The sequence below is a fragment of the Nerophis ophidion genome, linkage group LG06 (assembly GCF_033978795.1).
Source record: "Nerophis ophidion isolate RoL-2023_Sa linkage group LG06, RoL_Noph_v1.0, whole genome shotgun sequence".
Classification (NCBI taxonomy): domain Eukaryota; kingdom Metazoa; phylum Chordata; class Actinopteri; order Syngnathiformes; family Syngnathidae; genus Nerophis; species Nerophis ophidion.
This window is the reverse complement of record NC_084616.1, coordinates 31,556,408-31,572,826: the sequence shown is the minus strand read 5'-3', so window position 1 is coordinate 31,572,826 and position 16,419 is coordinate 31,556,408. Positions and strand designations below refer to the sequence as shown.

The 16,419-nt window shown below is 39.1% G+C and overlaps 1 protein-coding gene across 10 annotated transcripts in view; it reads left to right on the top strand.

Moving 5' to 3' along the window:
- b4galnt1a (beta-1,4-N-acetyl-galactosaminyl transferase 1a) overlaps positions 1-16,419 on the top strand; it is a 165,777-nt gene that overhangs the window by 32,984 nt on the left and 116,374 nt on the right. For all 10 annotated transcript variants that reach the window (XR_009807132.1, XR_009807133.1, XR_009807130.1 and 7 more), the window contains 5 exons: positions 3,348-3,385; positions 3,529-3,709; positions 11,202-11,294; positions 11,424-11,611; positions 11,690-11,830. Coding sequence is in view for 4 of the 10 variants with exons in the window: in XM_061903381.1 (XP_061759365.1) it covers positions 3,348-3,385; positions 3,529-3,709; positions 11,202-11,294; positions 11,424-11,611; positions 11,690-11,830 (641 nt within the window). In the remaining 6 variants the exon portion in view is untranslated. The remainder of the gene's footprint in view (positions 1-3,347; positions 3,386-3,528; positions 3,710-11,201; positions 11,295-11,423; positions 11,612-11,689; positions 11,831-16,419) is intronic.

The window sequence follows — 16,419 nt, the reverse complement described above, 5'->3', positions numbered from 1 at the left end:
ACATAACACAACACGTACACGATTTGTAAAAACTAATACATCTGGGTTTGGGCTAAACCAGGGATTCTCAAACTGTGGTATATGTACCACTAAGCTGGCTCTATCTAGGGGTGTGTCAAATAATCACTTAAGTATTACTGTTCAAACTGTGGGCTTCATGGTGGCAGAGGGGTTAGTGCGTCCGCCTCACAATACGAAGGTCCTGAGTTGTCTGGGGTTCAATCCCGGGCTCGGGATCTTTCTGTGTGGAGTTTGCATTTTCTCCCAGTGAATGCGTGGGTTCCCTCCGGGTACTCCGGCTTCCTCCCACCTCCAAAGACATGCACCTGGGGATAGGTTGATTGGCAACACTAAATTGGCCCTAGTGTGTGAATGTGAGTGTGAATGTTGTCTGTCTATCTGTGTTGGCCCTGCGATGAGGTGGCGACTTGTCCAGGGTGTACCCCGCCTTCAGCCCGATTGTAGCTGAGATAGGCACCAGCGCTCCCCGCGATCCCAAAGGGAATAAGCGGTAGAAAATGGATGGATGGATATTCAAACTGTGTGTAATGTTACAGTGGCCAAAACATAAACCTCTGGGTTGTTTTTAATGAATACCTAGGGCTACTACAGTACTGTATTTTAATGTTGGTCATGGTGGTGGTATTTGGAGAGCCATATTTTTTCTCAGGTAATACTTGGCAAAAACACTGGCCTAGACACCCCCTTAATCAGCTGTGTCAAAAGTAAGGGCCGCGGGCCGGTTCAGGCCCGTGAACAGGTTTTACCCGGCCCGCGTGATGAATTTGCCAAGTATAAAAATTAGCAGTTTTTATTTATTTTATTAAACGTAAGAAACTGCTGCTCTAAATGTGTCTAAAATAGCAATTATGTTAGGCAAGCAAACGGTTTATACCGGGGCCAAGCAAAAGGTACACAGTCAAGGATGACTGTGGCTCCTCCTCCTCGACCCACATGAAACATAAAACTTGTAGTTTTTATTCTTCTGCTTCGAATACATCGTCATTTGGCACTTTGTAGCCCCCAAAATGTCTGTCAAACACGAAAAAAGTGAACTTAACCCTTTTGAATAGTTTTTACCTCTGTTTCTTACGATTGGTTAAGTTAGCTCTGTATTAATAAGTGGACATGACAAAGGGGGTATTTGATACCTAGAATAAGTTACATGTTGTGTTTTTGTTCAATCCCAGAAAGACTGTGAGTTTAATCCTGGCTTTGTAGATACACTGAGACTAAGTCTAAGATCATTGTGTTTTTAGAAACTGCACCATTTTCTTCAGAATTTTCAACTAATTTGAATGGTTTTGTCCAGAGGATTATTCGTGATTTCTAGGTTTTCAGAATGTGCGTGATCTATTTTTGGCCAAAGTAAAACATAGAAAACAACCTGAAACTGTCCTTGTTTTTATGTTATCATGCCATGATTTTACCATTATGGCCCACTTGTGAATAGATTTTCCTCCATGCGGCCCCTCAGCTAAAATGAGTTTGACCCCCCTGCCCTTAATCAACAAACACATTTTGGACAGTCCGCATCCACTCAAGGTTTAATTTTGCAGAAGTGTGTTTGAATGATGCAAAAAAGAAAAGAGGTTCTGCCTTTAATTTCTTTCTATTTAGTGTGTATTGCTTCCTAATTAGAAAGGAGTTTCTCTCCATTCAAGCATGTTCATAGCTGCTATCAGTTGGAAACTCAGAAACAGCTCAGCACCTACCTCCCTAAAACTGTTAGAATTCATACTCTACCAGAGAGCTTAACACATTCAAGTTACAGTGTAAAGCGGTGTTTTTAGACTGCATTGAGTGAGCTTGTGAGAAATTTCAATTGTGATTCATGGGGTTAAACTTTTGTTTTTTTCAAGTGCGAATATGTGGTGCTTTTGTCAGACAAATAACAACATAGATTGTAATAAGGACATTTTAGTGAAAAAATAGCTATGACGAGAAAAAAAGGCTGAAACTTTGACCTAATTTCTTATTTTAAGAGTAATTTTAGTGTTAAAGTTAAAATGAAATACTCTTGTTTTTACAATTCTATGCAAGCAAATGTTGCTTACCCCTTTGGCAGCTTGTTTTTGCTTAAGTATGTGTCTTTTTTGCAGTGGCAGGTGTGTGTGTTCTGACAACATGTAACCTTGGTTTAGGAGTAGAATTGTTTGTTAACTCAAACAACAGCTCATGTGAAACACTTTTTGGGATGAGCATTTGTCAAACAAAGTCACTCAAAAAGACCATGTTAATGGAATGTAAAAGATTAATAACAATGGCTGTTGAAATCAACAAGTTAATGCGGATTAATCCTTTATCATTATAAATCTAAAAAAAAAAAATCTGCAGAAAGATTCAAAAGAAAAATTGTTTTTGTTGGCATTAACATTAACTTCCATCCATTCATTTTCTACCACTTATCTTAGAAGAGTTTAATTAAAATGTTAAGTGCATATATTCCCTTATTTTTTTTGAGTCCCCTTTGTCATGCAAAATAAAATGTGACTATCACAGATTATTATAGCGATTATTATAGCGATTGTCATATTGAATATTATAACGATAAACACAAATAACTAGAGGTGGAGGAAATAATAGATGCATCGTAATTCGGACATGGACGATTATAAAATTAAAAAGTAAACATCAAGAATTCGATAATAGGTTTATTTATGCAAACATTTCTAAAATTTGACTGACTGCAACGGTGTAATAAAGGTGTAAATCTCGCGCCAGGCCGTACTCATATCCGCAGCAGGTCTCCAAGGTCAACAGCCTCTGGCATGTTAGAACAAGGCGGGTAAGGGAAGTCGGCAAGACAGATCCGTATATTCGAGAGAGCTGACCAGCTCGTTTATTTTAGGGCCCTTTTGTTCCAGTTTTGCCAACATTTCCAGTAATTTAATACATTTGATGGGAATTAATTTAACAGTTTTTTATTACTGATGCACTGTTTTTGAAAGTTGCAAGTGGTAAATGCCTTTTTAGTGAAACAAACTGCATCATTATACATGAATTAAAGATGCATCAATAATCGATTTTTTATTGAATTGTAGCTCCTGAATCGCAATCATAGTCAAATCATGAGGTGCCCAAAGAGTCCCACCTCTACAAATAACTCAATGATTAATCTAAATACAAACTGCAATCATTTGACGATTGCAGTAACGCGCATACAATTTGAAAACCAAAGTAATGAATATTATAATTCCTATTTTTTTACACAAATGAATGACACATATTAATAACTATATGATTTTCCATATTAATTTTTTGCAAATATGTTTGCACTTGTGTTGCACTTTGCTTTAATGATATAATTGTATCATTCTCATACTAATCTCCCCCTTTTACATTAGGTTTGGGGCTTGTTGAAAAAGCAAGATCCAACCATACGGTGAGTTTGCAGTCTGCAAGTTTGTACAGTAAAGTGAAAGAAAGCTCGAGGGCATTTATCTTGAACATGGCTCTACACGTTGTAGCTGAGGTTCTGAGGATTCAATTTTAACATTTTTTTTCTTTCATCAAATGGCACGTCAGGTATATTTGACAGCAACTTTGGGAATTTTTGATGTCGCCGCTACAGTGGATATGGTCTCGGTTAAAGGAGAAGGAGAGAAGCATATGGTGCTCTCGAGTCCTGTTCTGGCTGCGCTGAACAGGCAGCTGCAGTTTGTCACCTACACAAACACTGTGTTCCATCCCAGGACAGCAGACACAGGTACATTTGACACACACAACATACTGTAAGATTCATGCATGTAGGTGTGTGCTTGCATGCAGTTTTGGATGCCTCTGAATACTGTGTTTTGCAGTTGTTTTTTTTAACAGTGGGCACAATGTGATGTCACAATGGCCCCGTTTACATTGCACATCGAATCTGATTTTTTTTGCCAGTCCAAACGCTCCAAAGTCTTTCAAATCGGATCTTTCAGAGGGAGTCCGAATACGATTAGAATCTTATCTTTTCAGATGTGACATCAATATAAAAGGAAATGCGACCGGAATGCGACTTTTGCATCATCTTTGGGTGAGCTAGGTCATTCTTGTGCGCCGGGAAAGATACAGCCCGCCAGCGGAAGTACGTCATCACAATATCCGATTTTGGCGAGCAACATATTTTTTTCTGGCGGTCAAATTTTCTAGTCAATAGTGCGCAAATAATTGGCTATATGTAATACTTAGTATATGAATTAGGGCTGGGCGATATATACGATATATCACGGGTTTGTCTCTGTGCGATATAGAAAATGACTATATTGTAACATTCGAATAAACGTTCTCACGCAAGACTTTTAGCTGCGGGCATACACTTCAATCTCTCCTCGCATTATTGCAATCAGTTGATAAAACATTGTCCTTTAAAATTATAAAAGCTTTTTTTTTTTTTTTTTTTTAAATCTACTACTCTACTGGCATGTCAGCAGACTGGGGTAGATCCTGCTGAAATCCTATGTATTGAATGAATACAGAATCGTTTTGAATCAAAAAAATTTCGTTTTTGAATCGAGAATCGAATCGAATCGAAAAAAATTGATATATTATCGAATCGTTATCCCAAGAATCGATATTGAATCGAATCGTGGGACACCCAAAGATTCACAGCCCTAATATATTTATCTATATATATATATATATATATATATATATACAGTATGAAATACTTGACTTGGTGAATCCATGAATCTAGCGGCAAATATACTCCTCCCCTCTTAACCACGCCCCCAACAACAACAGTCCCCACCTCCCGAAATCGGAGGTCTCAAGGTTGGCAACTAAGCTCTGACGCCTCTACTTAACAGCCATAAAAAGATTAAAACCCTCCTAAATAGATTACGCTATATACATATTAATTCATGCTTTGTATTACTTTAATTTACTTTCAAGTAAAAAAACACATTTTTAAGGTGTGGCGACTTTTATTTTGTAGTAATAGTTGCAACTTCCTTTTTCATTTATGGTATTCGATCAACTTTTTTTGTTTTCACTATATCAAACTGTGCATGCAAGTTGAGGCCACCTCGGGGCCACATTGGTGCCTGTGGGCTCTTTAACTGGAGTCTGTGAAAGATCACATTTTACTTGCAGTCTAATCAGTCAGCTGGAAAAAATATCTGATTTGGGCCTCTTTGGCTTGCAGTGGAAACGTAGTCCACGTGATGCAGATACTTATGTGGCTTCCTTCTGAGGATGGCGTGGCTAGGTTGATAGAGCAGCCGTGCCATACACCTGAGGGTTCCTGGTTCAATTACCAGCTTCTGCCATCCTAGTCAAGTTTGTTATGTTCTTGAGCAAGACACTTCACCTGACTTCTGATGGGTCGTCCTTCTCGGCTTAGACTGCGTGGCTCGGATGGTAGAGCGGCCTTGCCTGCTACTTGAGGGTTGTAGGTTTGATTCCAGCTCCCGCCATTCAGGACTCCCTTAAAAAGAGATTGTTAATCCCAAAAGGATCTTTCGTGGCTAAATAAAAATAAAATAGTTATTTGTTTATTTGTCCACTATTCTGCATGTGCGACATGCAGAACATAACTGCTGTTAAAAGCATTTTTTTCAAATGGTAGAAATGGTAAAATGGGTTATACTTGCATAGCGCTTTTCTACCTTCAAGGTACTCAAAGCGCTTTGACACTATTTCCACATTCACCCATTCACACACACATTCACACACTGATGGCGGGAGCTACCATGCAAGGGCCTAGCCACGACCCATCAGGAGCAAAGGTGAAGTGTCCTGCTCAAGGACACAACGGGTGTGACTAAGTTGGTAGAAGCTGGGGATCGAACAAGGAACCCTCAGGTTGCTGGCACGTCCATTCTCCTTCAACAGTGCCACGCCGTCCCATAATGTGGCTCTGAATCGATTGGAAAGTAGGCAGGTGCACTAAATGTTGTGACCGGTGAATCTATATACTATTTATTTAATTTCAAACCGTGACAGTTAAAAAAAAATTAGAATGTTCATTTTCAAGATATATATATAATTATTTTCAAAAGATAAATTCTGATACTGTTGTACAGGACGGGGCATGAAGGGTGTCATTTGCAATGTTAGAACGCTTCCACAGCAGATATTCTCAGAAACTGGGTTAAAACTGTGACTGTGGAGCAGAATTTACACCAAAGCATATCTAATAAGTGTTATCCAGACCACAAGAAAGTGTGTTAAATGTAGATTAAATCATCATAGGTCTCATTTATAACAATTTTCCTCAGTTTTGTAAAGATCCAGTTCTCATATATTTTTTCCCACTGGCCCAGATAGGAAGCACACATGACTATGACTACATTTACACTGCAGACCAAAGATGACCGAACCTAATTATTTACCAGCTGACAATTTAGTTTACAAGTAAAATGTGATCAGACTACAGTATGAACTTGCACGGGCCCCAACCTGGCCCCAATGTGGCCCCAATGTGGCCCCGACGTCACTTAAATGCACACTTTGATAAAGTCAATACAAAGGAAGTTGACCAGATTCCGTGAATAAATAGGGAAGTTGCTACTTCACGAGAAAACAGGGACGCCTCAGATCAGCATGTTAGTGGGTCTGTGTCGTGGCTGTTGTGTACAGCAAGTTGGAAAACAATTGCAGGAGAAAAAAGAAGAGAATTGCAAAAAGGAAAGTGATCGTGTTGTGCACATGAATGACGTAGCTCGGCCAAAGATGTTGTAAAAGTCGCAAACCGGTCGCATTTTTATTCAGACTGCAGTCACATCTGATGTGAAAATATCAGATTTGAAGGACTTTGGAGCATTTAGACTGGCAAAAAAATATCTGATCTATGTCAATGGAGGGCAACACATTTTAGATTTGGTGTCTAGTGTAAACGGGGCCTATCATAGGTATTGTTAGTTCTGGGTTAGAGTTAATGATCAACCTCATTTTAACGCATCTCAAGACCATAAAAGGACTCCGACCCTATTAAAGGCTGGTTGAACCTTGGTCACAAATAAGGGAGTGATAGCCTGTTGCAATCTGAAAGACTCCTTATACTCAAATCGAATATACTGTATTTCATTTAAATACAAGGAATACATATCTATCCAAAGATGAATAGTCTGTGACTCTTTTTTTCTTATGTTCCAGCCATTAACTATACAAAACATGTTTTAAAGGGGACCTCTGATTATTCTAAATATACATTTAAAGCCCTTCCTTGTGGTCCACATAATGGATGCAGCTATGGATTATTTTAGTAATTAAGTAATCTATTGATTAATCACGTTTTATATTTGAAATAAACAAATGTTTTTCTGATGGCCTTTTTTCTTTTTTCTTCTAAATGGAAAAAAAATTGGAATCGCCCTTTTACCATGGAACATCACTATATCAATCAATCAATCAATCAATCAATCAATCAATGGTTATTTATATAGCCCTAAATCATTAGTGTCTCAAAGGGCTGCACAAACCACAACACAAACCACAACAACATCCTCGGTAGAGCCCACATAAGGGCAAGGAAAACTCACACCCAGTGGGACGTCGATGACAATGATGACTATGAGAAACCTTGGAGAGGACCGCATATGTGGGCAAACCCCCCGACCCCCAGGGGACTGAAAGCAATGGATGTCGAGCGGGTCTAACATGATACTGTGAAAGTTCATAGAATATACTATGACAGTTCAATCCATAGTGGATCCAACACACCCGTGAGAGTACAGTCCAAAGTGGATCCAACACAATAGCGAGAGTCCCGTCCATAGTGGAGCCAACAGGAAACCATCCCAAGCGGAGGCAGATCAGCTGCGCAGAGATGTCCCCACCCGATACACAGGCGAGCGGTCCATTCTGGATCCCGACTCTGGACGAGCGGTCCATCCTGGGTCCCGACTCTGGACAGCCAGTACTTCATCCATGGCCACCGGACCGGACCCCCTTCACAAGGGAGAGTGGGACAGAGGAGAAAAAGAAAAGAAACGGCAGATCAACTGGTCTAAAAAGAGGGTTTATTAAAGGCTAGAGTATACAAATAAGTTTTAAGGTGAGACTTAAATGCTTCTTCTGAGGTGGCATCTGGAACTGTTACCGGGAGGGCATTTCAGAGTACTGGAGCCCGAACGGAAAACGCTCTAGAACCTGCAGACTTTTTTGGGGCTCTGGGAATCACTAATAAGTCGGAGTCCTTTGAACGCAGATTTCTTGCCGGGACATATGGTACAATACCATCGGCAAGATAGGCCAGAGCTAAACCGTGTAGTATTTTATACATAAGTAGTAAAACCTTAATGTCACATCTTAAGTGCACAGGAAGCCAGTGCAGGTGAGCCAGTATAGGTGTAATATGATCAAACTTTCTTGTTCTTGTCAAAAGTCTAGCAGCCGCATTTTGTACCAACTGTAATCTTTTAATGCTAGACATGGGGAGACCCGAAAACAATACAGTACAGTAATCGAGGGGAGACGTAACAAACGCATGGATAATGATCTCAGCGTCGTTAGTGGACAAAATGGAGCGAATTTTAGCGATATTACGGAGATGAAAGAAGGCCGTTATAGTAACGCTTTTAATGTGTGCCTCAAAGGAGAGACTTGGGTCGAAGATAATTCCCAGATTCTTTACCAAGTCGCCTTGTTTAATTGTTTGGTTGTCAAATGTTAGAGTTGTATTATTAAATAGAGGTCGGTGACTAGCAGGACCGATAATCAGCATTTCCGTTTTCTTGGCGTTGAGTTGCAAAAAGTTAGCTGACATCCATTGTTTAATTTCATTAAGACACACCTCCTTTGTTCTTTTTCTTCCTCTTCATTTTCTTCCATTTCGTCTGTCGTCTTCCATTTTGTTTTTGTTTTCTTCCGTTTCGTCTTTGTCTTTTTCTTTGTTTTCTTCCATTTCGTCTTTGTCTTTTTCTTTCTTTTTTTTCGTCTTTGCCTTTTTCTTGAACTTCTTCAACTTCTGTATCATTTTCTTGCACTTATTCAACTTCTGTATCATTTTATTGCACTTCTTCAACTTCTTCTTCTTCCTTATCATTTTCTTAAACTTCTTCTTCTTCTGTATCATTTTTTTGAACTTCTTCATCGTCTTCTTCTTCTTCTTCTTCTTTAGCTTCTTCTTCTGTACCATTTTTTTGAACTTCTTCATCTTCTTCAACAACTTCAACAACTTTTTCAACTTCAACAACTTCTTTGGGGGGGCCATTCGCTCGCAGGTGTAGACTTCTTTATTTTTCCAAATAAGACAAAGTGTTTCGCATGTTGCTTTTCAGCTTTTGCCGCGCTCTCACTGTTCGCTCTTCCGTGTAGCTTTTCAGCCGTCCACGTCGTTTTTGTCTGCCTCTCGCTCTCTTCCGGGTTGCATGCGCTGCTGCTCGTGTTGTCGTCTCTCCCTCTCGTTCCTTCGTCGTTTCTCCACCTATCTCCCCGACAATCACGGCTGCCGCCCTTTTTAACAGTGCGAGAGGATTCATTAATCGTATCCAGGTGCACGATCCACGCACCTTATCTCGTTTGTGGCGTTGCTCCCGGCACTCCCTGCCTCGCCGCTCGCTCGCTATCTCCGCCTCCTCGCCGCCATCTTGGGCCGGGCTCTAGCGTGCCCTGCCTCTCTGTCGGACCGTCGGCTCCGCCTCTCCACAATCGCCTTAAAGCATTATAGTAACTCTCCTCGTATGCATAATATACACAATATATTGGAAAGAAAATATTCTTTAAATATTGTCTCAACTTTCATGATGACAGATAATGGCCCTGGGACGAGGTGGCAACTTGTCCAGTGTGTACCCTGCCTACCGCCCGACTGCAGCTGAGATAGGCTCCAGCGACCCCAAAAAGGGACAAGCGGTAGAAAAAAGAAAGGGATGGATGGATAATGAATGAGCCCTATTCATTTTTGTAACATTTTCCGTCACGCAAGTAGGTCATTGTAGGTCTTGTGGTTGACAGCATGGGTTCATTTTCCTCTCAGTGATTGGAAGTGTAGCACGGTTGTGTGCCACTTTGCAATGAGTTTAGCATTGATGGGGAAACAGTATTGGAAACCGGACAGAGCCGTAAACAGTTTGACCCAAAATGTACTATGAATTAATTACAGCGCAAAATATTCTTTAAAAAAACCTGTCATAAACCTAAAATTCTGACATAAAAAAAACACAAATAATGTAAAGCAGCATGATGTTCACTTTTTAATGTCAATTTAAAACATTGTCCACCAAACGCAGCATCTTAAAGAGATAGTCAGAAAGTGGCTGGAAGATGGTCTGTAAAACATAATCTATAGACAACTTTGAACAAAGCACCACCATTACAAGTTATGTAGACCACAAATAAGGTTTTTTTTTTTGCCATAATATGACCCATTTAAAACAATATATTCTACCTTTTGTTTGAATAACAAAGGACGAGTATACCAAACATGGCCAGGGGTGGATTGGCACATTTCCTGGTGAGATCATCAATAATCAACCAATGGATGGACCGCTGTATTTGTTTATTTGCTTGCTGTGCCGTACCTTGGTAATCCATAGTGGCGCAAAGATAAGCGGTAATTTACCCTTAAGAAACCACAAAAGAATAGATGTTCTGTACACTTCTGCATAGGTCTAACTGAAAACGCGTTACAGCTGACTATAACCATTTTAAAAGAGATTTTAGCAAATAGAGTAATAAATAAGGAGAGAGAGATCTTATCACAAATTTCACCCTTCTCACCACAGATGTACATGTTTGTAGTCTTATTGAATATAATTAAAATGTCAAATGTATTGGTGGTCCACTGTTATAGTAAGACAGTGAGGATACCGGTCCATATTATGTTTCCTTACTTAACCTACACCCTCACATTTCAACAGCCACTGTATTATATATTCTCAAGGGGCAGTACAATTGGAGTAGTCAAAGTACAGTATTGTTTGTAGTACAGATTTACTATCCACTGAAAATGACTCAACACTGTACAAGTACTGTATGTGCTGCCGAAATATTAGATTTATGCACTTTCCACTCGGGGATTAATAAAGTATTTCTGAATTCTTATTCTGATTCTGATTCCACGCTGGGCTGCAGCCTGCTGCTGCACTTTGCTCACAAAGGGATGTATTCATGAGTAGAAACACATTTCCTGGGTGCGGCACATGTCTCACTGCAGAACTACCATAGCAAACAATAAAGATGGTATCAACAAGAAAGTGCAAAGGTTTAAGTTATTCAAAGAACGAGAGTTTGTCAGAGGAAATCCTTTTATTTTCATTGTTCCTACTCCGCAGTTCAGTTTGCAAATGAAGGTCATCGGTCATTTTTCACCATAAAAGTCGGACATGCCACCATCTCGAGACTTTACAACTCTGGATATGCAAAAGGTTTTTGAGCATTTATATATTCTTTATGATACTATACCATACTGCAGTTCTACAATACTGATTGATATATGTAAAGGAATGCCATATTTGTGCAACTTCAGTGCTTTTGTGTTTTTTTTTGTTTTCAAGAGACCAATATCAGTGCCCTTGTTACCATTGTGACAAAGACCTTTCTACGCTATGATAAACTCCAAGATCTTATTGCCAGCATAAGGCAATATTATCCAAACGTCACAATTGTGATAGCTGACGATAATGAGCACCCGCAGCAGGTGAAAGGACCGCACATTGAACAATTCATTATGCCATTTGGAAAGGTAAATATTTATCATATACTAACATGGCATGTTGAATCATTGTTGCCCCACAAGAGTGCTGTTTAATCGGCTTTTCAGGGTTGGTTTGCGGGGCGAAATTTGGCAGTGTCCCAGGTGAGCAGCAAATATGTTCTCTGGGTGGATGATGATTTCCTCTTCACTGCAAACACCAAGCTGGAAAAGATGGTTGATATCCTGGAGAAGACCAGCCTGGATCTGGTAGGATGGTCTGAAAAATGTGTCTCAACATTTCCGTCTGCAGTACACAATCAATGTAAAACAAAGATACACAAATGGATTTTGTCAAGAAACATGATATTCCAGCATAATCAAGGTTTGTGCAGTAGTTATTCTAGATCAGGGGTAGGGAACCTATGGCTCTAGAGCCAGATGTGGCTCTTTTGATGACTGCATCTGGCTGTCAGATAAATCTTTGCTGATATTGCTTAACACAATAAGTTGTGAACATTTTTGCTGGTAATCACAGTGTTAAAAATAATGTTCCAAATATAAAACATTTTCATGCATTTTAATCCATCCATCCATTTTCTACCGCACTTGTTCAAGAAGTCGCATTATTGGTAAAAAGTATTTTATTTATTATTGGTTAGCTTCAGGATAAAAATATTAAAAATAATAAGAGACTTATTGTACTTTAAAAATGTTGTTATTAATTAAAAATGCATGCATTTAGTTGTATTCAGTGTTAAAAAATATTATATGGCTCTCACAGAAATACATTTTGAAATATTTGGCTTTCATGGCTCTGTCAGCCAAAAAGGTTCCCGACCCCTGTTCTAGATGTACTCTATAGTTTAGCCAAAAGGTATCTTAATGTCACTTAGTCTACTGTAGCTGCATGATTTTAAATGTTCATATATATTTATGTAATATTTAATGGTCTTAAAGGGGAAGTGCTCCTTTTTGGAATTCCATGTAAGACAAGAACATATTTTTTTCTTATTTTTATGCATTGTAATTCTTAAAATACACCAAGTAAGAGGTAGCTAACGATGCAGCTAGTAGGAATACACAATTCCGCCCATTAAACCCTCTAAAAAACCCCTCCTAAAATCACAAACAGTACTCCATTTACATATCCTGACCTGAATATTAACCAAATATTAGCGATATTTTTATTATAAGCACTAACGCAGACAAACTATTTTTAACGGCTACTTAGCTTGTGCTGCCACAGTATTGTCACAGTCAGTATGTGTTCATGCACCAAATTATTTCGTTTTCTCAAATAGTTTGGCCCTAGATAAACATCCTATCACCCATGGAAACACTTTTATCTGATCGTGTTCTGTTTTTGAAAAGTCGGACTAACACATCTGGATTATGCAATTGAAAACCAGATCTCTCAAGAGACCCTTTGTATAGCGCATTGGCCAGTCTCAACACGCGGGCTATAACCCGGAAGCATAAAAACAAAGGCAACAATTTCTTGGGTTTTAATGACGTTATGTTCGACTCATTAAATATACGTGGTATTCAAGCAGCGTCTGTTCTCAATGGGTGCGTGGTTCCATTTAGCCTTTCTCAAAGAAAAAGGCCCTATCCTTGCTTTGTTTTTGGCTGTATGAACCGTTCAAATCCCGAAAAGGATAAACATTTATTCAGAGTTCCTCGAGAGGTTATCAAGAAGGGCGGACGAGTGCAAGATTTTACGAAAGTCGACGACAAAAGTGGCACACACTTTAGTACATACAGGGTTCTGAATCATCATTTGTCCAAAAGTAGTCTGTAGTAGGTGTTGTTCTTGAAGGAAAAGCAAACGTTGTGATGCGTCTGTGAAATGATTACGCCGCCATTTGCTTAAAATGTGCAAAATACCTAAATATTACATGTTATTATGAATGTCCCTGTTACTATATTACATATACTGTATACTCACACCATCTATATGTAAAACGATAACGGATGTTTTTGGATGTTTTTTAGGGTGGTTTATAGGTGGAATAGAGCAACTCCTATGGACTCCATTGTTACCTGACTTTTGCCAGTGTTTATTTACGAGTTAGAATGCATAAAAATGGAAAAACTTAAGTTTTACACAATTGTGAATGATAGACCACATTTCAAAAAAAGAGCAGTTTTCCTTTAAAGGAGCTTTTATGTAGAGCAGTGGTTTGCAATGAGTATTTTGCCTCAAATTTCACTGGAAGCGTGAGTGAAAATTGCTTGAAGAATGCACCACGGACCCAATAAAACGTGATAAGTCTAAAAGAGAAAAAGATATAGTCTAAAAGAGAAAAAGATAATACATTACCTGCTCACAGATGCTACCTGGTAGTTGTTTGAGCACACTGCAGCTAGGCCTGGATAGTTCCACTCCTTAAAGGCCTACTGAAACCAACTACTACCGACCATGCAGTCTGATAGTTTATATATCAATGATGAAATATTAACATTGCAACACATGCCAATACGGCCGGGTTAGCTTACTAAAGTGCAATTTTAAATTTCACGCCGAAATATCCTGCTGAAAACGTTTCGGTATGATGACGCCTGTGCATGACGTCACGGTTTGTAGAGGACGTTTTGGGACAGCATGGTGACCAGCTATTAAGTCGTCTGTTTTCATTGCAAAATTCCACAGTATTCTGGACATCTGTGTTGGTGAATCTTTTGCAATTTGTTCAATGAACAATGGAGCCATCAAAGAAGAAAGCTGTAGGTGGGAAGCGATGTATTGCGGCCGGCTGCAGCAACACAAACAGCTGGTGTTTGTGTTTACCTGTATCTCATCTTTTTTGTAAGGGGGCGCTGGAAGCCGGCAGACCCGTCAGCGATCCTGTTCTGTCTCCCTGTAATGTGTGTCTGATCTTGAATGGGATTGTGCTGAAAATTTAAATTTTCCTGACGGAATAAATAAAGTACTATCTAATCTAATCCATCTACATTACTGAAAGATGACAGTCAAGCTTTACTATGGAAAAGAGAGATCAAGCGAACATGGTTGGATTGAACCACACACACAAAGTACAGTGTATTATGCAGCGATCATTACGAAAGATCGTGTTTCGAAGAGGGTCCCTTGTGAAGGGGGGGGTGTAAGTTGTAACACTAACAGTAACAGTGCGAGACTAGGCCACAAGCTTAAACTAATTTATAAATAACATTTTACCATTTTGTATTTTGAAGGCGATCTATGTCGTGTGCTACTCCAGCATCAATATCAGCAGCGTCCTCCTGACTGTCACCGTTAGCGTCGGGTTCAAAGCGGTATGGCTCCATCCCTTGTTGCGGTTGGGCCTGGCCGAGTGGTCCTGCCACGCCCACGGCTGTCACGGCGCCTCTCACAGCATCTTCCCTATCTGAATCGCTCCTACTGCCCTCTAATCCTTCACTCTCACTTTCCTCATCCACAAATCTTTCATCCTCGCTCCAATTAATGGGGAAATCGTCGCTTTCTCGGTCCGAATCGCTTTCGCTGCTGGTGGCCATGATTGTAAACAATGTGCATATGTGAGGACCTCCACAACCGGTGACGTCAGGCGCATATCGTCTGCTACTTCCGGTAAAGGCAAGGCTTTTTTATCAGCGACCAAAAGTTGTCAATGTTCTCTACTAAATCCTTTCAGCAAAAATATGGCAATATCGCGAAATGACCAAGTATGACACATAGAATGGACCTGCTATCCCCGTTTAAATAACAACATCGCATTTCAGTAGACTTGTAATGCTTCAGTCACACACAATATTCTCACAGGAATGAAACAAAAATACAGTGTTACCTAATGTAAGGCTCAACTCTCCTGGGGGATGACAAAAGCACATCACGAGCTACAGTAGCTTGAAAAAATAATCAAGTAAACATATTCCCGAAGCTTTCAATTACCTTAGTAATTGACTAATGTATCGATTACTTGAATAATGCGATAACACACACGTTATAGCCTCAATGCGTATTTCAGGGAAAATAGTTAAAATACATTTTTTTTCTGTTTGCCATAACCTTTTTTTCCCGCTTAACAAATGCACATATTTAACATGCATTGATAAAAATTAAAACCCACATCACTATGTGGGTTCTATTACTGCGGCCGTGCGGAAACTATGTCCACATATTTAAAGTAAAATACATCAAAGTTGTTTTCTAATCGAATTAATCGATTAAGATGGATTTATCGCTGCAGCCCCAGTTTTGTCGCTTATTCAGTTAATCAGATTAAACACTTTATAGCCTTAATGTGTATTATAGGGATTTTTTTTTTAAAATAAGCAATACTTTTCTGCTAACAATAACCGTCATTCTTTTTTTTAATTAAGTGCACATCATCAGCATTGTAAGTTCATTTGTAGTATGTGTGCATCAATAATAATAATAATAATTTAAAAAACCTCTCCACATAGATCACATCACCCTTACACCACTGCTCTTATGTGCACTATTAATGTTATAAAATCTTATTATTTACACTCATTAAACTATTAATCAAAGCAACAGAATATAAATCAAAAGCTTTTTTTCTAATTGAATTAATCGATTATTCATTGCAGCCCTTTTTCTTATACCTACATGATGAGATAGTTGTTGTTTATTACCTTTCCCCAAAGTGGAAGTTGTAGTGTGTGGTCTACCTGTTGTGCGTTAAGTTTGCTGCAGGAAGGTCATGGTGTTTGTCGTAGTCATTTTAATGCAAAATGTGAGTTGTTTATACCAACATGTTAATGTTTTAGAAAGAAAACACACTTATTTATTAGTCTGTTTGGCTTGAAACAAGCTATGAAGATAAATGTTACAAAAATTAGTTGTTCAAGGCCAATATCGATTTGTAAAAGTAGCTCTAAGAAGACCA